Source organism: Ictalurus furcatus, chromosome 17 (assembly GCF_023375685.1).
Source record: "Ictalurus furcatus strain D&B chromosome 17, Billie_1.0, whole genome shotgun sequence".
In the NCBI taxonomy this organism is placed as follows: domain Eukaryota; kingdom Metazoa; phylum Chordata; class Actinopteri; order Siluriformes; family Ictaluridae; genus Ictalurus; species Ictalurus furcatus.
In genome coordinates this window covers 6381389-6403042 of record NC_071271.1, presented here as the reverse complement: position 1 = coordinate 6403042, position 21654 = coordinate 6381389, and the positions used below count along the sequence as shown (strand labels likewise).

Here is a 21654-nt window from a genome sequence, read left to right as displayed (position 1 = left end):
AAGAAAAGAACATGGGGGAAGAAAAAAAGAAAAAAAAAAAAAAAAAAAATCAGAGAAATGTCAAACAGAACTTTTAATTCCAATCTCCGGACCTGTTTAACATTAAAGACTGTATTAAAGAATTACTGATCAGTGGATGATGGATTTTGCTCTTCTTGCTTTCTGGACAAATTTCATCAACTGTCTCCGCCCTTCAAATAGCAGGATACTAGCCATCATGGCTGAATTCAGACCCTCGACTCCTGGAGCCATAGGAACAAAGAGTTTATAACCGTCCGTTTCCTCAGCCAGCTGGAGGGCCTCTGCACTCAGTCCGTGCGTCTCACCGCTAATCACTAGAGCGGTGTTTCTCTGCGCCCAGTTCTCATGATACACCTTCTGCTCCATGCACGGAAGAGACGGTTCATCATCAGATTCATCCGAGTCTGATTCAGTGTACTGCTCCAAAACAGCATTATTGCAAATCTTTCCCGGCGTCTGAACCTCCGTGTCAGAGCTCCTCGTGTTCCTGCTTGCATCATCTGCAACATGGACGGTCACTGGCGTCGGTAAATGCTCTGAAACGGAGTCCCAGTTCAAACCAGAGAATATGGGCAGACGGAAATGGGCTCCCATTGCGGCACGCAGGACCTTCGGCTCCCACGGATCCACACAGCCTGTGAGAGGACGGACAAATTAGCTCTGGACTAACTTGTGAAACTATCTGAACGGTTTACAGACTCGACACACACTGCAGTACCTTGAGTGAGGAGGACACGATCGCAGCCGGCTGCAGCGGCACAGCGCAGGACGGTACCCAGGCTCCCTGGGTCTCGCATGTTATCACAGATCAGGAACAAGGGGACGGACTGGAGACGAAGATCTTTGGGGAACGTGAGCCGAGATTCATCTGGCTTTGAGAATATAGCTACAAATAAGACAAAAATAAAGGGCTGAGGTATTGAGGAAGGAGTCAGACTCACAACAGCCATTTACATGAAAGGAAAAAATACTGAAGAAAAACATTTTTTTTTTAAAGAAATCTCTCAATATTTACAAGAATACAAGCAAATCTCAGATATTTTCTTTTTATTGGCTTATCATAAGGCTGTGTATTAAACTTGTTGGCTAAATGACCCAAGTCTAGTCCTTCTTGTTACTACTGTGTATGCCTCAAATACAAAAATACAATATACTTCAAACAGGAAGGAAGCTACTGAAGAAAAACTTCATTTCTGACATTTGCTGTGAAATCGTCTCTGTTTTAATTAATTCCAAAGTCTAATTGGTTCACCTGCTTTTTACAGTGATTCTATAGAAATCCTCCGCATGTTCAACCGCTCATTCTTGAGAGACAGCCCTTAACGATATTTTCAGCAGGACAACCGGAAAGAGAACCCGAAAACATACAGTTCATCGCCTACTGGCCAAGACACAAAAATACACGTCAAGAGGTCATTACCTACCTCGCCAGTCCCGCTTTTTATGCGTTTGAATCTGAAACGGTGTCCTGTCAGGCCAATGATGTGGCGCGAAGGTTATAGAACGCCGATGATAGGAGGTTATTTGAGATTCAGACTAAGTGTGTGTTGGGATATTGCCTACACTTTCTGTGGTTGATGGGATACAAAGGCATGGTTAGAAAGTGGGCAAAGTAATAATTAAATAAATAACGAAATACTTTAATCAATAATTCAAATAGATTTTAATGGTATTTGGCCACACTGAGGCTGGAAAGTCATAGACTCTGTGTCTGTACTTTTCCTTTTGCAGTGACTTTCTCGCTCACAGGACAGTCCAGGGTAATGAGCACACCTGCCTGTGATATTGGTCGTCTCTCACTACTGTAGCTCACGATGAAGTAAGGAAGTAACGGAGTAACATGTTACCACCCGGAGTTGATTATTTTCCTAGACGACCATGTCCTGAAGTGTTTTATTGGTTTTATTGGTCCCCTCTTAAATTACTGGAACCGTGAGGCCAATCCAATTGTTTTTGCTGTAGACTGAAGACATTTGGGTTTTAGATTAAAAGACGAATATGATGAGAGTGTAGAATTTCAGTGTTTATATGTAGATGTGTTCAATGCCATTGGCACCCTGTCCAGGGTGTACCCCTCCTTGTGCCCGATGCTCCCTGGGATAGGCTCCAGGAATCACCGTGACCCTGAAGGAAGGATAAGCGGTATAGAAGATGGATGGATGGATGTGTTCGACGCCGTAGAGCACAGCACGTTTTGTATCAGAACACCCAGTTTGTAGGTGGGCAAAAATGGAACATGTGACTGACAGGTGTTTCTTGATAGCTCTGAACATCTACTCTTTCCTCTACTCTTGGTTTTAGTCTTCAGTTTCACCTGTGGAGACTGCGTTTGTTAAAAAGGATAAACCAACATGATGATCAGAGAGCTGTCTATAGGAGAAAAGCAAGCCATTTTGAAGCTGAGAAAAGAGGGAAAATCAACCGGAGGCAGTGGAGAAGCATTGAGCATGGCCAGTGCAGGAATTTGTAATGTCCTGAAAAAATGTCCTTAAGGTCCTGAGTGTAACTATTTTGTGTACCTAGTTTAAAATAGGTTTATGAAAGCAAATGAGGGTGAAATATTAAAATTCCAATAAAAACACACATCGTTCGCATTAACTCTGACAAAATGATTTTTAAAAAAGACAAAAGCTGTCCATAAGGATGCACAAGGGTTTAAAAAAAGATCCATTTATTATTGGCCTTAGATTATTGTGGAGTATCTACCTTGATGATACGAGATACGAGAACTCAACAGCACTGTAGTGTAAGATAAGACAACTCGTTCACATGGTGTAAGGTTTGCATTTTGTTTATAGGGACGCCACAGCTTCAGCACATGATGATATAAACTTTAAACCATGCAGCTGAAGCCACAACAAGAACGATACTAAGAACTAGATGAGAGAAAATGTGACATTATGCAGCTACTCACCGATAACCCCCTGTGGAGTGACCAGATCAGACCAGATTCTGATGTCCTCAAACTTGACCTTTACCAGAGACGCCTGGCGCAGTTTGTCCAGAGGAAGCTCTCGCAGGTTCTCCACTCTGCTGAAGAACAGCACCTGAGGAGACGCTCCGGCAGCCATGGCGTCGCAGATCAGACGCTTTCCCTCCAGCAACACTTTGCCCTCCTTCTCTCTAAATGCTCTGGAGCGGGCAATGCTCGCCATCTTCCTGAAAAAACAGGAGAGATACACAACTGGCATAATGACTGATCAGAAGAAGTGAAAGGGGATTTAATCAAATGTTTATGATAAGATAAAGGAAAGGAAATATACTAAAAAAAAAGTCCAATATGCTTTAAAACTGTCCAAAAATGACCACCTTAACAGTGTAAATAAATTGGAAAAAAATTAAAATAGAGATCCAAGTGTAGAAATGTACATGTAAATACAAATCTAGGTATTTAGGACTTGGAGAACCCCTCTCTGCCGAAACCGAGGGGTTCAGGAGTACAGAAGAAAAGACCTCATGAGGTGGTGAGTTATAAACAGCCCCAGTCCGTGTCATTAGAGAATATAAAACAGATTTTGCACTGCACTGAGCTCACCATGGTGTCGAACAGTCTGTGCTGTTAATGTTTCACTCTGTCAGGAGAGCAAAAGTCATTCTGCAACAGGATGGCTTTTAAAGTTGTAAATGTGCACAATCCTGTTATTTCTAATATCCATTACGTCTAATGATCATGTCGGGAATCGATATTCAATTCAATTCCATTTCACTTGTACAGCGCTTCTAAGAATGGACATGGTCACAAAGCAACTTTACAGAAATATATCAATTCAGGATATACATTTTAAACGTAGAAATTTATCCCTAATGAGCGAGCCAGAGGCGACGGTGGGACAATCTCCCTCAGACGATCTGAGGAAGAAAGCTTGAGAGGAACCAGATTCAAAAGGGAACCCGTCCGGACAGTGCGATTATAAATAAATCCCTTCCATAAAGGTGTACTACATGGTCAAATAGTGCAATTGTGTAACCAGGAAATTCATTATAGTTTTCACATGAAGTCTATTTTGTTGTTTTTGTTGGTCTATATTATATATATATATACACACACACACAAGTTCAGTAGTTGATTTTTGGAAAACTGACTTCTGGTCTGGAATGCTTGTTTGTATTTGAATGCACAAGAAATTAGGAAGGGGGCAAATTCTTTTTCAATGTGCATTGACATCATTAAGAAGCTTTTCTTCCATTTATTCTGATAACTGATTCTGATCTCCTCCCCTAATCGATGAACTTACACCGTTTATCTTCCAGAAGCTGAGAGTGAACCAGGTCTGTGTCTCAGGTTCCTAGGGAAAGAGTAGCTAGGGGACGGGTGCAGGGATGAATATGAGACACTCACGCAAGTCTCTTGTCTCCAGGAAGAGCTCTGTCGAACCGCAGGCCGTCCAGCTGCTCCCTCACACCACAACTCTCAACTGCCACTCCAGGCAGATTTCCACTAGACCTCTTTATCCCAGTTTGCCTGAGGGTGTCCGAGGATGTTTTCTCTTTAGTCGTCCGTCCATCTGTCTTATTCGGATGTTTCTTCAGTGTCTCAGGGTCATGTTTGTGTTGCTTGCTTTGGTCAGGTGCTTTAATGAGAGTCTCACGTTCATCACCGGGATAAAGCACCGCTACCGGTCTGCGCCTGAGACCTCGGATAAATCTTCTCGAGTTTATAACTACACTGTTACAGCTTCTCAATAACAATAATGACCTCCATTCAGTAAAAAGCACGAGCTCCCGACTCACGCCGCTGATGAGCGCCGCCATGTTTGTTGCTTGGTGATGACGTCACAGCTATTGGGCGGTGCTAAAGACTAGCGTTCATTTAATAATTATATCATTTTATTTTTTTTAATTGCGACACGTTTTGAAAACGCATATTTAAAAAAAAAATTCTTTGTTAGAATATAAATATGTGTGTTTTAAAAAAATAAATAAATAAAAACTAGACATTCGCACAACGTAGTGAGAAGGGAAAAGAGTTAGGAAGTTGTAATCGATGGTGGAGAAACTGATCTCCAGGCTGATGGATCGATCACAGAGAAGGAGGGGAAGCTGAATGATGGCGTTCAGACGGGCTCTGCATTTTGTTTTCAAAGTAGGAGACAGGAGCAAGACAGCTATCTTTTACAGAGATGTCCTCGGGATGAAGGTAAGTCCATGTGTTTTTGAAATGTATATGTAAAGTCTGATGTGCAATAATACACACACACACACACACACACACACATATCAAGAAGTCTTTGCCTCTTATTGCACAGTTACTAAAGAATAAATCTTTAACTACATCTGAAATTGAAATGGTCCTAATTGTCCCAATGTACAGATTTTACGCCATGAGGAATTTGAAGAGGGCTGTAAGGCTACATGTAATGGGTGAGTAATAAGCTGTTATAGCACTTATGACTTGTGACACGTCGACATTAAAAGCAAATGATAAGCAAGGAATGGACCTTTGAACATTATTAACATGTGAAACATTATTGCACATTATTAACTCTGATTGATTACCATTACCACAACACCCCCATTTCATAAGTTTCGCAATAGGAAAAAGTCGGAGATGAAACATGTTCAGTGGTGCTTTTTGAACCCTTTTGAATTTTCTACATTTCTGCATAAATATGACCTAAAACATCAGATTTTCACACACGTCCTACAAATAAACAAAGAGCACCCAGTGAATCAAATGAGACAAAAATATTATACTTGGTCATTTATTTATTGAGGAAAATTATCCAATACTACATATCAGTGAGTGGTAAAAGTATATGAACCTTTGCTTTCAGTATGTGGTGTGACCCCCTTGTGCAGCAATAACTGTAACTAAACATTTCCGGTAACTGTTGATCAGTCCTGCACATCGGCTTGGAGGAATTTTATCCCGTTCCTCAGTACAGAACAGCTTCAGCTCTGGGATGTTGGTGGGTTTCCTCACATGAACTGCTCGCTTCAGGTCCTTCCACAACATTTCTATTGGATTAAGGTCAGGACTTTGACTTGGCCATTACATTAACTTTATTCTTCTTTTACCATTCTTTGGAAGAACGACTTGTATGTTTAGGGTTGTTGTCTTGCTGCATGAACCACTTTCTCTTGAGATTCAGTTCATGGACATATGTCCTGATATTTTCATTATAATTCAGAATTCATTGTTCCATCAATGATGGCGAGTCGTCCTGGTCCAGATGCAGCAAAACAGACCCAAACTATGATACTACCACCACCATGCTTCACAGATGGGATACGGTTCTTATGCTGGAATGCAATGTTTTCCTTTCGCCAAACATAAAGCTTGTCATTTAAACCAAAAAGTTCTGTTTTGGTCTCATCCATCAACAATTAAGTTTCCTCTTAAATTTCCTCTATTTGTACACAATCTGTCTGACTGTGGATTGGTGGAGTCTAAACTCTTTAGAGATGGTTTTGTAACCTTCTCCAGCCTGATGAGCATCAAAAACTCTTTCGGAGGTCCTCAGAAATCTCCTTTGTTCATGCCATGATACACTTCCACACACATGCATTGTGAAGATCAGATTTTGATAGATCTCTGTTCTTTAAATAAAACAGAGCGCTCACTCACACCTGATTGTCATCCCATTGACTGGAAACACCTGACTCTAATTTCACCTTCAAATTAACTGCAAATCCTAGAGATTCACATACTTTTGCCACCCACAGATATGTAATATTGGATCATTTCCTTCAATAAATAATAATAAGTGTTTAAGTAGGCTCTCTTTGTATACTTTTAGGACTTGTGTGAAAATCTGCTGATGTTTTAGGTCATATTTATGCGGATATCTAGAAAATTCTTAAGCGTTCACACCCTTTCAAGCACCGCTGTAGCTCTGCAGCAGTTTTTGAGTGTTTTTTTTTTTTTTTTGGTTTTCTCCTTTCCAGACCTTATGATGGAAAATGGAGTAAAACCATGGTTGGCTTTGGTCCAGAGGATGATCACTTTGTAGCAGAGTTGACATATAATTATGGAGTGGGAGAATATAAACTTGGCAATGACTTTTTGGTACGTTTATAATTACTCCTTCTCTATATATAAGAATTGTCATTAATGATACAGTTCTTCTTATCAGTTTTTTGTGATGGATATACATTAAGTATGTATTCTAAATACAACAGAGTAGTCGGTATAAATTTCCATTTAGCAGAGATATGTATATAATATCTGTTATTTTTGCGCAGGGTTTCACCATACAGTCGAGTCAAGCTGTCAGTAATGCCAAGAAGATAGGCTGGCCTCTTACTGAGGTTGGGGAAGCTCTGTACTTGACGGAAGCACCTGGTGGATATCGATTCTACCTGCTCAACAAAGATCAGCCAGACTGTGGTAAGTGTGATGAGTTCTTATCAGTAACTGGAAATGAACTACAGATGTTTTAATTAATTTCTTGAAGTAGGTAATGATGAATGGTGATGATTCAAGTACAATACAGTCAAAATAGGAGTAGAAAGGTATTGAGGATGGTGGTGCAAACCAGTGAATTTTAGTGTTTTCTTTTAGTTAATGTGATTCAACCAGGTTTCATTTTTCGAATGAACCGGTTCTTCTGCTTTTAGCAGGAACTTCTTTAGGAATTTTATTTTCTTGAGGAGCTTCTCTGATGCTAATGTTTCTCTGTGATTTCCTTCCGGGGGTTTGGAAAAGATCCGGTTCAGAAAATCACCTTGGCCGTGTCTGACCTGCAGCGTTCTGTACATTACTGGTCCTCACTGCTGGGGATGAAAGTGATGGAGAAAAGTGAGGAGAAGAAAAGTGTACTGATGGGATTCTCGGACAGTCAGGTTGGATCATAAAGACCATTTTCTTCATGCAGCAAATATAACCCTCTGTGTGATTTTCTTATTTGTAAAATACACAAGAGACTTAAGAGACAAGCATGTCCTTTAAATAGTAAATAAAAATGTCATGTGATCAGTGTTTCTGTGTAAATATTAACAAGACAACTAAGTATATGCCAGGCCATGAAGAGGGATAGAGACGCTTTCCCAAAAGATCTAAGGTCAGGTCCATAAGTATTTGGACCGCGGCACCGTTTTCATCATTTTACCTCTGTACACCACCACAGTGGATTTGAAATGAAGCATTCAAGGTGTGATTGAAGTGTAGACTTTCAGCTTTAATACAGTGCAGTTAACAAAAATATTGCATTAACTGATGCCTCCCCGCGCCTATTTTCACAAGCTCAAAAGTAATGGGACAATTGACTGATGTGCAGTTTCATGTTTCCTGTTTCTTCATTATTTCATGACTAATTAAGGAGATAAAAGGATGGACCCGAGTGCATTTAGTTATGTTAGAATAAATGTATTCAAGATTCAAGACATTTTGTATATAGACATTTCCCAAACTAAAAAAAAGAAATAAATAGTATGAACTATTGAGACTTGGAGTTGGAAATCATATCTTTTAACAGCACCTCTGTATTGCTTCAAGAATGCCTGATTTTATGCCCGTATTGGTTTTCAGTGTAAACTGGAGCTACAGGATATCAGGGCTTCTGTGGATCATGGAACCGCTTTTGGCCGGATTGCATTCTCTTGCCCACGAGAACAGGTGATGTATCAAAGTAAACTATTAAACAGAGCTAATCTACCTCCTGCCTCAGGGAAAACATTGCTCAGTAGTGCTTTACTCTCTTTCTAAGGCATCTCTCTGTTACATTTTACCAGTTACCTGATCTTGAGGCTCTGATGAAAAAGGAGAACCAGAAGATCCTCACGCCCCTTGTCAGCCTGGACACTCCGGGGAAGGCGACTGTGGAAGTGGTCATTCTGGCTGATCCTGTGGGTCTTTGCAGACAGACTAAGTGTCCAGTTTAACTGAGAGGATATAAAATATATTAGTGTTTGTCCACAGCGCAAGCAAGGAAAGAAACGGGAAAGAAGATTTAACGTTGCCTTTAATGTTAATGTGTAAGGCTTGTAACACAGTACAAAGCAAATTATTTATTCGTTTATTTATTTTAATCAACCGACTTTTGTTAATAAAACGAGTTATCTTAACTGGATTTAAGTTAATTTACTGCTCATTTTTGTAATTCCAGGCAATATAGCAGACTGAATAATCTGCAGTATATAAGACCAATATTAAACATATAACGTGTTTTAAGTGTGTGCATGGCAACCACATGAACTTGCCTGGTTATTGCCTGGTTAAGGTTATTCTGCCATGAAATGAACTGTAACATGTTTTTGTACAAACATGACCCCGTAGTTAGCTCTTTAGGAGAGAATTCGACCGGAAATGAACACAACATCGTCCTCGTATCTAAAACCATTCACAGACTCTATGAATATCTAATACTGCTTTCGTCCTTTTCAGTAAAGTACTGTATAAATTAAATTGTATAACACGTAACCAACATTTTGCATTTCGTATAGGACGGGCATGAGATCTGCTTTGTGGGAGATGAAGCTTTCCGCCAGCTGTCTGCTTTCGACCCGAGTGGAAATGAGTTGCTTGATAAGGTACTCTCTCCTTTATTAATTATTCAGCTTCAAAGAGGATGCACGTGGTTTATTTATAATGTCTGTGCTTGTTATAATTATGATTTGTTTCTCTCTCAGGCCATGGCTGCTGATAAGAGTGACGAATGGTTTGCAAAACACAAGAAGCAGAAGGCGTCAGCATAAAGTCTTTTAGTCTCTGCGGAAAAGTCAAAATGGCAAAATGATGGTTTATTACTGTCTTTGATTTCATTGCTGCAGTATCTGATTGTCTGGCTTTATATGTTTGTGCTGATTAGAAGCAACACATGTCCACACAGAGATTTATGTTTGATTTGTATTTGTGCATAAAATTATACTGGAAGCATTAAAAATATGTGTTAAATCTCACAATACTTGTTCTGCTGGATTTAATTCTTTTGTTTAGATACTGATTATAAATTCTAAAGAGTACTCATTGTGAGAAGAAGCTAAAGTTTTAATGTACACTCAGTAGCTAGCTGTGTGTGTGTGTGTGTGTGTGGGTGTGAGGCACCACAGTTTTGCTGGGTGTTAGACTCTCCTACTAGTATACCTTATGTGTGTATTAGTCATCGTCCAACCCGTCTCAAATTCAGAAAGGACGATGCAAAATTGCAAAACTAATATCATTCTGATTTGTTTTACTAATAATATCTTATACCTCTTGCTCAATTGCTGTTAAATTCTTGAATCTGAATGAAATATAAAGAATTCACATTAAAGTCCATAAATAAAGTTATGTGTAATAAAGTGGAATGACACAGGAACAAAGTATTGAACACGCTAAGAAAAGGCAGTTCTCCAAGGCAGGGTAAGGCAAGGAACCAGCTGAAATCCGTAAGTAATTATACCCCCTATCTGTGCAAATTAATATTAGCTGTGTTAGTAATTGATGGTCTATAAAAAGACTTTTCGTTACCAAGGTGTCGCACATCTCATGATGGGTAAAAGCAAAGAGCTCTCCCAAGACCTTTACAACCTTATGGTTGCAAAACATATTGATGGAATCGGATACAGACGTATTTCAAAACTTCTGAATCCTCCAGTAAGCACCGTTGGGGTCATTATCCGCAAGTGGAGCAACATCACTCTGTCATCAACCGGCTACGCACAGGAGCTCCTCACAAGATTTCTGACCAGGGCGTCATGAGAATAATCAGAAGAGTAGCCCAAAAGCCAAGGACCACTCGGAAAGAGCTCCAGAAACACTTGGAGGCAGCAGGTGCCATCGTCACAGAGAAAACAATAGGCAGTGCACTCCACTGCTCACGCTCACACCACAAGACTCCATTACTAAAGAAAAGGCATGTCGAAGCTCATTTAAAGTTTGCTGCAACTCATTTGGACAAGCCTATGAAATACTGGGAGAGTGTAGTCTGGTCAGACGAGAGCAAAATTGAACTTTTTGGCTGTCATACTACATACCATGTTTGGAGAAGAAACTGCACTGCACATCACCTTTAAAACACTACACCAGCAGTGAAGTTTGGAGGTGGAAGCCTCATGGTGTGGGGCTGTTTTTCATCACATGGTACTGGCAGACTTCATATAATTGAAGGAACGATGAATGGAGCCCTTTACCGAGAGATTCTTGAGAAGAATCTGCTGCCATCCACCAGGATGATGAAGATGAGACGTGGGTGGAGCTTCCAGCAGGACAACGAATCAAAGCATACAGCAAAGAAAACTGTCAATTGGTTTCAGAGAAAAACAGTCAAGCTGTTAGAACGGTCCAGTCAATCACCTGACTTGAGTCCAATTGAACAAGATTTAAAGACAATATGTTTAGAAGAAGGGGCCAAAAATCACACCTGAATACTGCGGAACATTAATTTCTTCATACGGGAAGCGTCTTGAAGCCGTCATTACAAACAAACTTCTCCACTAAGTATTAAATAAATTTCAGTTAGCGTGTTCAATACTTTTTTCCTGTGTCATTCCACTTTATTACACATAACTTTAATTCTTTATATTTCTGGAGATAATACTGATGTCTGGTGAAAATTTCAAGCAAATAGCCTCATTGGAAATATATTTATTGAAAAAATGTCGACGCGTCCAATACTTTTGGACGTGCTGCATAATATATTGCTAATATTAAACAGAATAAATAAAGCATATTATTTAACAAAGAAAAACCTGTCACTGTTGATAGGGTGAAGTTTTCTGTAAAGAGAAGTTTCTGTAACTTTTATGGAAGGAGTCTCCAGTGTCAACGCTTTTTAACAGTCAGTTTTCAGTCTACAGGACAAAGGAAAAAAGAGGCAGGTGGAAATGACTGACTATAATTATAAGATATTACTATTGTCTGGTGGATGATTCACAACATTATGTATGTCATTGATGTGCCATTCATTAATAAATTAAGAAATGTAATTGTTGAACATCCTATTTCAGATTTATTCCCCCTTTGCTGTAATAATAACCTCCACTCTTCTGGGAAGGCTTTCGTCTAGATTTTGGAGCGTGGCTGTGGGGATTTGTGTTCATTTAACCACGAGAGCATTAGTGAAGTCAGGCACTGATGGCGGGTGAGGAGGCCTGAGGTGCAGTCGGTGTTCCAGTTCCTCCCAAAGGTGTTCCATGGGGATGAGGTCAGGGCTCTGTGAAGGCCACTCAAGTTCTTGACACCACCCTTGACGCACTATGTCTTCATGGAGCTCGTTTTGTGCACAGGGGCATTGCCATGCTGAAACAGGTTTGCTTAGATGGAACATAATCCTAGGGGGCACGGTGGCTTAGTGGTTAGCACGTTTGCCTCGCACCTCCTGGGTTTACTGCTCATTATGTGCTGCCTCAAAATCCCCGGGTGGTCGTGCAAAAACATTTTGGGTGGATAATGTAGCAATGGTTATAACATTTTTATGGGCACACCATTTTGTTTACAAGTGTGTGTTGTGTGTGTAAGAGAATGAGTGAATGAAAGAGAGAGACTGAGAGGTGAGGGTGAGAGAGTGAGAGAGAAACTAATTGATTACTGAGCAATTTGATAAGATTACTATGATCATTTTTCAGATTGAATGTCACTGCTGCAAGAGGTGGTTTCATGTGGCATGCCTTTCTGTGTCAGACAAGCAGTTCAAAAGGACTCAAACGGTTGACAGGAAGTGCTGCCTAGGTAAATAATTTTGAATTCCTTTGGCTCCCATCCACAAACTAAACATGTACATAAATAAATTAAAAGAAAACAAATAAAAATGTTTGAAATATTAAAACATTCGTGGATCATCGTTTCTTTTAATTATTTCATTAATAGGACATCTATTTTTTGAAGAAAACCATTCAATCCAGTACGGGTAATTTTAACCCCCTTTATGCTTCGTGAAGGTTTTTTTTGATTCGTGCATTGTTAGAGGGTTAAATATCAACAATCTAAAAGGTGTGTCTCATACCTCAGTGGTTCCCAAACTTTTCCAGGGCAAGGCCCCCCAAATAGCATTAACATTTGACCGAGGCCCCCCTTTTGCAAGATGTCTTTAAAACACATTAAAAATACAGACTTCTGAATATATCCCCCTTTTTTAATTTATTATTAATTATATCTTACATCTTGAATGGGTGTATGAATGTGTGTGTGATTGTGTGCCCTACGATGGACTGGCACCCTGTCCAGGGTGTACCCTGCCTTGTGCCCGATGCTCCCTGGGATAGGCTCCAGGTTCCCCCGTGACCCTGAAAAGGAGTAAGCGGTTGAAGATGGATGGATGGATGGATATCTTACATCTTTACATTACATTACATTAGGAATTGATTGTGTGTGTGTGTTGTCTGAGAGTGAGAATTTATTTTTCACACCAAATTGTTGAGGCCCCCCTGGCGCCCCCTGGCGGCCCCCACTTTGAAAACAACTGTCATACCTGACACCTACATGAACACTTTACAGTTGGATGTGTGACTGTACATCATTCCCTTCAAATGCTATTGAGCTTTAAATCATGGTATATTTTGTGTATGGGCCCATTCTGTAGTGAAATACATATCTAATTTAAATGTGATTTAATAGTTTATTTTAATAAATATAAAAAATCTAAAAGGTGTGCATCATACCTGACACCTAGATGAACACTTTACACTTGGTTATATGACTGTAAGTCATGCCCATAAAATGCTATTGAAGTTAGAAACGCGTTTAACAATGTCGTATGTAACTTTAGAGACGGTCCCTTAATGTCCACGAATATCGAACATCCAACGTGAAGTGATTTTGTATATACACTACTACTACTTCCAAGTGTTTTAATATTTAAGACATTACACGTTTTCCTTTGTAGGACTCACAGGACTGTTGTTTTGAAGCTATGTTTAGTCAGTCATACTTTGAGTTAAAGCTAAACTCTTGACCCTAACTGTCTCCGCCTTCACGGAACTGTCCGGATTAACGCTATGCGCTTTCAGACGCCGCTCTCAGCTATAATGTACGTCTTACTCAACCAAGAAAGCTCACAATTCTCTTCATTTCTTCTTCAGGCACAATTACGAGCATCTTCATGTGCCGTAGTACTAAACCTCAACGCACTGAAATGATGTTTCATCCTCGAGCTAGCGCAGCTAACTAGCACAAAGCTGTCAAAACTCTGTAGTCGGCTCGAGTGACCCAAAACAAACAGCTAGCGTAGTTTAGCTTAGCTTAGCTTAGCTTAGTTTAGCTCGGGAAATAGTCTCGCAAGACTCAGTGTCTGCCTGTTATACTTGCAAATTATTACTCGTTAGAAGTCAGAATGCAGATAATAGGTTTAGTTTTGTCCTGATAAAAGTAAGAGTTCGTCTTTCGCAGTTAACGGTCTCTAGCGAATTTGACTCGGTCGGGGATACCTGTAGCTCTGCAGCTACACTGTACACTTCAGGTAGCATATGGAGGTCAGCAGTAAGAGCTTGATGGAAGGTCTTTTTTTTAAATGTAATTTAGTCACTAAGAGTGACTATTGAGAGTATTAATAATCTGTTTAGGAAGGTTAGGGAAGTCCTGGGCGTTTCTGTGATTGCAGGTTGGGATCTGATGATGAATGAATTGTTTGTTTTTAACAGGTGTTTTGGTCTGAGAGATCTGCTGTGTTTTACTGGATGATGCCCCAGAGAGCCAGTGCTGAGAACCATGGCCGCTCTGCTCATCGCCCTTCTGCTCTTTCTGTCTGTGGCAGTCTTGATTTGCAGGTGATCACCTTGTTTAATACACCACAAGTGCTACCTGACTTGTACATACACACACAAACACACACTCAGTACGTTTACGTAGACAACAGTAATCCGATATTAAGCCGATACTCCGATTAAGAAACTAGCATGTGAACAGCGATTATTGATGATCTTAATCTGATTAAAGTCATACTGGAAGTAAACACAAAGCGAATTAAGACATGTGGAGTATTCCTGTTTTAGTCGCATTATTGACGTGTATTACAGACATGTACACACCTTAATCACACTATTAACATCGTGTGAGAGTTTCACCGCATTTTGTGACAGGACACGTACACACACGGCAGTGCTCAACCGTCTGACGGCAAACAAGAGAGCACGACTGTGTCCCAAACCGCGTACTTACCTACTATATAGTAGGTGAAATACACGTATCTCAGTTACTATATAGATGGTAAGTACGCGGTTTGGGACGCAGCCCACGGCTTCAGTCAGTTGTCCATTAGCATGTACAACTTAACAAAAAATTAACTGCACTTGAAGTTTTCGTTAAATTAAAAATGAAACACCTAAAACTGTATGTCGATACGTGAAATTCTGGAGGAAACGTCAGACGGCATGGCGTGGGGACATAATGACGTGTGACGTTAATCGATCTATGTTCTATAACATGTAAAATGGGTACACATGTCGGTGCTACACTGTCACTTACTGTGCATGTGTTGTGTTTTAGTAGGTACAGTACTGTCTTGTGTTGCTTGGACACGTTTGTACGTGCACTTTATGTAAAAACGTGTAGATCTTATTTAGTTCTGTGTCGTCTCATGTGGTTAGTGTGTTGTGTGAAGCACCATGATCCCGGAGGAACGTTGTTTCGTTTCACTGTGTACTGCACCAGCTGTATATGGTTTAAATGACAATAAAGTCACTTGACTTTTAGCTGTACTCGTCTTCGATTCAAAGCTTTGGCCAAATGCGCGTTGTTATGACGTCTCAGTAATCTGTGGGAATTTTGAAAAATTACAGGGTCCTCCGAATATTGCGGCGTTTGCTTGATTTTTGCGTTCATTTCTGCGATCGTGATCCTGGAGGGACGGATCTATCAAGCTGAACGTGAACAGATTTATTTGTTCGTGAATTGTTCGCGTGAGCGTTTACACAAGAAATTTGGTATTCGTGAAATTCCTGTAATTTTGGAAAAACGGTCGTACCCTGCTCGTGCTCCTGTGTGGGTAAATTTCCACATAAGATCAGTAGCTAATGTAAACCTCGACTTGATCGACTTCGAGTCATACAATTTGTATGGACTACTGTACGTTTATATCTGGAATGTGCTATCAAGTTTAAACTGCTTATATTTTATTACATTTTATGGCATTTAGGACACGTCCTTATCCATAGCGAATTATAGAAGTGCTTTGTAGTCTCTATCAAAGCACTTCTATAAGTCGCTATGGATAAGGACGTGTCCTAAATGCCATAAAATGTAATAAGATATAAGCAGTTTAATATATATATATATGTGTGTGTGTGTGTGTGTGTGTGTGTGTATGTATGTATGTATATATATATATATATATATCTCCCCACTTCTTCCTTTGTGCCTTTTCTAGCAGCCCCTTCGTGTTTCCTTTGTATGTATAAAAGTGCTGTATATCAGCACTCAGGGATATACGCTAGCTTCTTCACGTTCTACATTATGAACATTAAAATTTGTGATGTGAGTTTTGTTTACATACAAATCAAATATCTGGAACACATTAGCAATAAATATTCATCAGGCTCCACCCATCACTGATTAAAGACAAAAAAAAATTAGTTTTACTTTACCATTTAACTAGGTTTAATTATTTGCCTTCCGTTTGTTGCCACTTTATTTTTACTTTATTATGAAGATGATTATTATTATACTTTATTCTGTACCCTTGGACACATTTTATGTTTGTCTTTATTTTATATAGTGATTTCTTTCTTTCTGTCACTGCTATTATTTGTTGTATTTTTATTATTTGCTTTAATTACAATACATTTTACAAAAGGTTAAAGCACTGTGAGCTGTATGAAAGGTAAAGTTTATTACTAATATTAACTCTAAATAACAAAATAGACAAAAGCAGTAAATTTTATTTTTTCTAATGATGTAATCTCTCTTTTTATTTATTTATTTATTTATTTTTTAGGAATATAGGAGTACATTTTCCATTTCATGAATTAAGCTGATGACGTGTGCGTGCATTTCAGCCCTACTTACTGACGAGTTGTTCAAATTTCAGACCGGTTACATTTGCAGGTTTAGTCACGAAGCGTTCGGATAGGACCTTGTATGATTAAAGCGTAAGTGTGCAGCAGAATAAAACTCGCGCTGACATTTTCTCCTCGCTTGCTTTCAGATGGCTCTTCTGCAGGCTGGCGGTGAAGTTCTTTCACAGTGTCCTGAAAGCTGAGTTGAAAATTAAGTCTTTGGGCCTCCTTTCACTCCGAGGAATCAGCGTACAGTTCTTATCTCAGCATACACTGGTGGGTGAGCTTTCTGACGTTTCATGGTGTGTTCACCAATTGCACACACGAAGCCAACCTGCGTTTTCTAATCGTCTCGCGGTGCTAAACATTTTGACATTTATTTGTGTTCAGAAGAGAAGCTGCTTTCGGCTCTCCACCGGGGCAAGGAGGGATTAAAATTCATTTCTTATAGTTTATTAATAGTAAAATTAATAATAGTTTATTATAGCTGTTGTAGCAACTGATGGAAGGTTCTAGAGAAAGCCGCTTAAAAAAAAAATCTCAAATTAGTTCGGCTCGTATAAGCAAATCACAGTCACTCAGTTCAGATCTGGTTAGTCTGTTAACTTATGTCTGTTTGTCTTGTAGGAAATAGACAGAATATGGATTTCAAGCAAATTATTCAACCAGGACTTGCCGTAAGTATTAAAATCAAGCAACGTGCATGAGCTGTATTGTTATCGATTTTAAACTACTAAAAGCACTGAAATAACATGGATTTGAGAACTCAACAGTGCTGATTGGTCAGAAAGTATTGATTCAGCAGCCATGAATGCAAAGCACAGGTTCTAATAGGTTATCGTTTCTATAGCAACAACCGAGTCTCTCAGCTGAGTCTGATGCTAGTAATTAAAAACAGTCACTAAGTTTTTTTTTTGCCAGCCATGTGAGCACACTTTCTGTTTCTCAATACAGCAGGAGCTATAATTACAGGAGCTACCTTGTTTTGCAGAAGTTCTGCAAACAAAAACGCAACTATAAATGGATTTTAAAAAAAGTATAATGTGTTTTGTAATGAATCGGAAAAAAATGACTGACATGTTTCTGAGGAATTAAACACTTTGGGATGTGGAGTTGTAGGAAAACAAGCAACTTCAGAAAGGTAACGGTCAATACGTTTACACGGACAACAATAATCCGATATTAACCCGATTAAGACGATACACTGATTAAGAAACTAGCATGTAAACAGCAATTTTTAATTACCTTAATCCGATTAAAGTCATACTCGAAATAAACACTAATCGAATTAAGACGTGTGGAGTATTCCTGTTTTAGGCGAATTATGTAAACACCTTAATCACACTATTAACGTCGTGTGAGAGTTTTCACCGTATTTTGTGACAGGACACGATCACACACGGTAGTGCTCAACCACTTGACGGCAAACAAGAGAGCACGGCTGCGTCCAAAACCGAGTATTTACCTACTGTATAGTAGGGGAAATGCATGTTTTTGCGGTTTGAGACGCAGCCCATGGCTTCAAGCAGTTGTCTATTTGCACGTATAGCATGACAAATAATTAACTGCACTTGAAGCGTTTATAAAAATTAAAAATAAAAACACCAAAACTGTATACGGTACCATAACGAAGACGAACTGTTTGTCGATCCGTGAAATTCTGGAGGGACGTCGGACGGCGTGGCAAGGTGACGTAATGACGTGTGACGTTAATCAATCTATGTTCTATAACATGTAACACAGGAACATGAAAGGAATATTTTAAACACCTTAATCACAATATTGTCTTATTCCGAATAAGGTCAGTAATTAGATTACTGCTGTCCGTGTAAACGTAGTCAGTATCTCATCACACCTTCACACCATCATTGATTATTTTCCTGCGAGAGCACACCCCCGAGTGTTTTATTCTTTATGTCATCTCATGAGACACTTGTGTTTGTTATGTAGAGAAAAGATTTAGTCTGTGTAAAACTGAATCGAACTGCATTCAGTCTAATGTAATGAGCTTATTGATGTGCTCACGTGCTGAATGGTTGACTGTAATCATTCAATTTGCGCCGATTAATTCCCTCACACAAAAACAACAACATATTTAGGTGTTTAGTGCAGCAGAAATTGATGTTTATTACAGCAGGTGTATGGTATGTTCATTTGTTTTTATTTTGTTTTATGGTATCTGGGGGAAAATTGCTAACTTATCGGCCATCAGCCTCCCTACCCTGTAAATATCGGCATCATCATTGGCCACTGAAGAATCCATATCGGTCGACCTATTAATACTCATGTGTGGTTGCTTTGTCCTCCAGGAGATACTTGGCACTGTGTGTGGGCGAGACTCGGGTACGGATTGACCTGCAGGAGCCTCTCAGGCCACATGTGACCCAGAATCACGATGGAAATCCCAGCAAGTCACCACTCAGTCCTTCGACGCTGCGCTTTCTGTCCCAGGTGGGCTTCTGAACACACGCGAGCGTCTGTCCGAGTTTCCGTGTGATCTGTCGCCATTACGTCTTTTCTCCTCTTTCTCCTCGACAGCTGCTGTCACTCCACGTCGACTCCTTGAATGTGATCGTGCTGAACCTGCTGCTGCCAGAGTCCCTGTGGCACATGACGAGCACTGCTATCACTCTACTGCTCGATCACCAATGCAAGAGGTACAAAACCAGTCTTGCGTCACGTTACGTATGGGAATACTCCAGTGTTTTACGTCGATCCCATGTAATCCCGCAATCCATTATCACCCTGAAGAGGAAGCGATCCCTCTCAGTGTTTCTTACTCGGGTCATCTCTGACACTGAGGTACATGGAGATTTAGATTGGGAAAAAAAAAAATGGGGGAGTATTCCTTTTAATGTCCAATCTGAATTTTGTTTTGAAAATCACTAAAGACTTGTGCTAAGCTGAGTGGTCGTGCTGTATTTTTAGGTTGGCCTGGGACTTTACTGTGGGACAGATCAGCAGTAAAGTTTTAAAAAGCAGCAGGCTGGTATGTGCTCATATGTTCTTATACATAGATATAGGCTTATTCTTATACAGTAAACGTGACCCTTTGTGTCTAGTTAATTTCTTTCATAAATGGCAGCGCTAACAGTGCGTGCGTTAAATGAATGTCCTCCGTCATCGGGTCTGTCCCCTGTCTGTAGGACACGTGTCTGGCGGAGGTTTCTCTGGGCCTGGCTGTGAGTGGTGACGTGAGCCTGCCTGACTTGCGCCCAGGCAAGCTGGCACTCGGTGTGAGGAGCCTGCTGGCAGAGCTGCACGAGGGACTCTTCCGCTCTCGGCTGCTTCTTCTGAAAGGAACCCACGCTCCAGAGACCGACATGTCTTCTTCACCAGGTGAGGCTACACAAGGATGTGGACTTACGCTGGGCTGTTCAGCTTCACTTAAATTTACACAGACGCGGACGACGTGAAAATCTCCAAACAAACATGAATCTTACTAAAAAAAAAAATTCATGAACACTGACATTGTCATTTTTCTTAAGTTGGTGTTCGGCAGATCTTGTTCTGACATTGAAGTGACAATAAATGCTGGTTTTATGTTGATTTTTATCCTACTGAAGTCTTTTGATTTGTCCTCTGAAGAGTGCGGAGGTCGCAGGCCCAAAGGAGGAAAAACAAAGCCAAACTGTATAGTCCGTGTTTGCTTATTTGCTTTTATACTCTGCACACAGCTGCGCTCGTTAACCCTTGTGCGTCCTTATGGACGTTTTGTCTTTCTCATTTAAAATATTTTTTTAAATCATTTTGTCTGTGTTAATGCAAACAGCATAAATTTTGCAAAAGGTGTTTGTTTTTATTGGAATTGTAATATTTCACCCTCATTTGCTTTTATAAATCTATTTTAAACTAGGTACACAAAATAGTTACACTCAGGACTTTAAGGACAAAAATGTCCCCGCTGAAAGCCATTCAATCTGCGATATTTAATCCCCGTGACGTATAAGTATAAAATCATGCATTCTGTGTCTATAGGCTTTTATTTTGATGACAAGATTTGGAAACCTATTAAAATGTTCTGAAATGTGTAGTATTTTCTCAGGTTTAGTCTCTGGGGTCATATACATGCGTTTCCTTTTTTCTGCTGTATTATAGAGCGCTGCAGACCAACTGAATAAATGATGCAGCTATATTTGTGTGGGTGTGTGTATGGATATCAGAGAAATTTTGTGTTTGTGAACAGTTTGAAAGAAAGAAATGATGGTGTACTGGAAATCACAAATCCCACCCCATGTATACGAGTCCAAGAAGGTTCCTGAGCTGTGAAGATTTTTATGTAAAGAAACCGGGGTTTAAAGGGTTAAAATTCTGAAAATGAATGAATGTTTGGTAATTATGATCAGAACTGATGCTGGTAAAAAAAAAATCAAAGTCAGTGAAAGTGGGGGAAAAAATAAGAATATGTAATATTTCTATGACAGTTTGCAGACGAGGACATTTTTGTCCTCTTTGGACCTGTGTGTAGCTTTTTTTTTAATTGACGCACAAAGGGTTAAATTTATAAACTGCTCATATTCGCCCTACAGGTCTTTACCCGAAAGGACTAGGTTAATGTTTTCTGGCCGAATAAAATCCCTTTTATTTATTTGTTTTTTTATGCTCTCAGAACATGCAGAAGATGAGTATATCCAGATGGAAGCAGTAGAGAAGATTCACCAGATGATTCCCCAGAAGGTCAATGTGGAGTTTGAGAACACGAACATTACCCTCTCTATGCACAGCCAGAAGCGGTGAGTGGACAGGGTTTTTTTTCCTATCTTTTGCAGATTTGTTGTATTTGTT

General features: G+C 39.8%; 3 protein-coding genes across 5 annotated transcripts in view; 2 read left to right on the top strand and 1 right to left on the bottom strand.

Annotated features, from left to right (window-relative positions):
* Nucleotides 1-58: 58 nt before the first annotated feature.
* mrm3a (mitochondrial rRNA methyltransferase 3a) lies at nucleotides 59-4829 on the bottom strand. Its single transcript, XM_053647272.1, has 4 exons — nucleotides 4361-4829; nucleotides 2936-3180; nucleotides 740-907; nucleotides 59-656 (listed from the first exon to the last, which is right to left on the bottom strand). Exons 1-4 carry the CDS (start codon nucleotides 4771-4773, stop codon nucleotides 130-132), a joined length of 1353 nt encoding a protein of 450 aa, XP_053503247.1. The 5' UTR covers nucleotides 4774-4829; the 3' UTR covers nucleotides 59-129.
* Nucleotides 4830-5004: 175 nt separating this feature from the next.
* Nucleotides 5005-9864, top strand: glod4 (glyoxalase domain containing 4). The gene is made up of 9 exons (XM_053647274.1): nucleotides 5005-5158; nucleotides 5333-5382; nucleotides 6910-7030; nucleotides 7207-7351; nucleotides 7670-7806; nucleotides 8492-8578; nucleotides 8695-8808; nucleotides 9406-9492; nucleotides 9592-9864. Exons 1-9 carry the CDS (start codon nucleotides 5066-5068, stop codon nucleotides 9655-9657), a joined length of 900 nt encoding a protein of 299 aa, XP_053503249.1. The 5' UTR covers nucleotides 5005-5065; the 3' UTR covers nucleotides 9658-9864.
* A 3388-nt stretch (nucleotides 9865-13252) lies between these two features.
* The window catches only part of LOC128621474 (bridge-like lipid transfer protein family member 2), a 31498-nt gene continuing 23096 nt past the window's right edge, over nucleotides 13253-21654 (top strand). The window contains exons 1-9 of one of the 3 annotated variants that reach the window (XM_053647269.1): nucleotides 13253-13907; nucleotides 14518-14643; nucleotides 17019-17145; nucleotides 17497-17546; nucleotides 19179-19320; nucleotides 19408-19526; nucleotides 19798-19858; nucleotides 20016-20208; nucleotides 21479-21602. In XM_053647269.1, coding sequence (XP_053503244.1) covers nucleotides 14585-14643; nucleotides 17019-17145; nucleotides 17497-17546; nucleotides 19179-19320; nucleotides 19408-19526; nucleotides 19798-19858; nucleotides 20016-20208; nucleotides 21479-21602 — 875 coding nt within the window. In that variant the 5' untranslated portion in view covers nucleotides 13253-13907; nucleotides 14518-14584. Of the gene's footprint in view, nucleotides 13908-14247; nucleotides 14644-17018; nucleotides 17146-17496; nucleotides 17547-19178; nucleotides 19321-19407; nucleotides 19527-19797; nucleotides 19859-20015; nucleotides 20209-21478; nucleotides 21603-21654 lie in introns of those variants that run through there. The other 2 variants (XM_053647270.1, XM_053647271.1) reach the window with 2 other exon arrangements.

What these genes read in the sequence shown, in the direction of transcription:
- glod4 (XM_053647274.1), top strand. Translation starts at nt 5,066, where the DNA reads ATGATGGCGTTCAGACGGGCTCTGCATTTTGTTTTCAAAGTAGGAGAC. An exon ending in GAGATGTCCTCGGGATGAAG is followed by an intron (nt 5,159 to 5,332) that starts GTAAGTCCATGT and finishes CCCAATGTACAG; the next exon opens with ATTTTACGCCATGAGGAATT. An exon ending in TGGTCATTCTGGCTGATCCT is followed by an intron (nt 8,809 to 9,405) that starts GTGGGTCTTTGC and finishes CATTTCGTATAG; the next exon opens with GACGGGCATGAGATCTGCTT.
- mrm3a (XM_053647272.1), bottom strand. Translation starts at nt 4,773, where the DNA reads ATGGCGGCGCTCATCAGCGGCGTGAGTCGGGAGCTCGTGCTTTTTACT. An exon ending in CCTGGAGACAAGAGACTTGC is followed by an intron (nt 3,181 to 4,360) that starts GTGAGTGTCTCA and finishes CTGTTTTTTCAG; the next exon opens with GAAGATGGCGAGCATTGCCC. An exon ending in TCGTGTCCTCCTCACTCAAG is followed by an intron (nt 657 to 739) that starts GTACTGCAGTGT and finishes GTCCTCTCACAG; the next exon opens with GCTGTGTGGATCCGTGGGAG.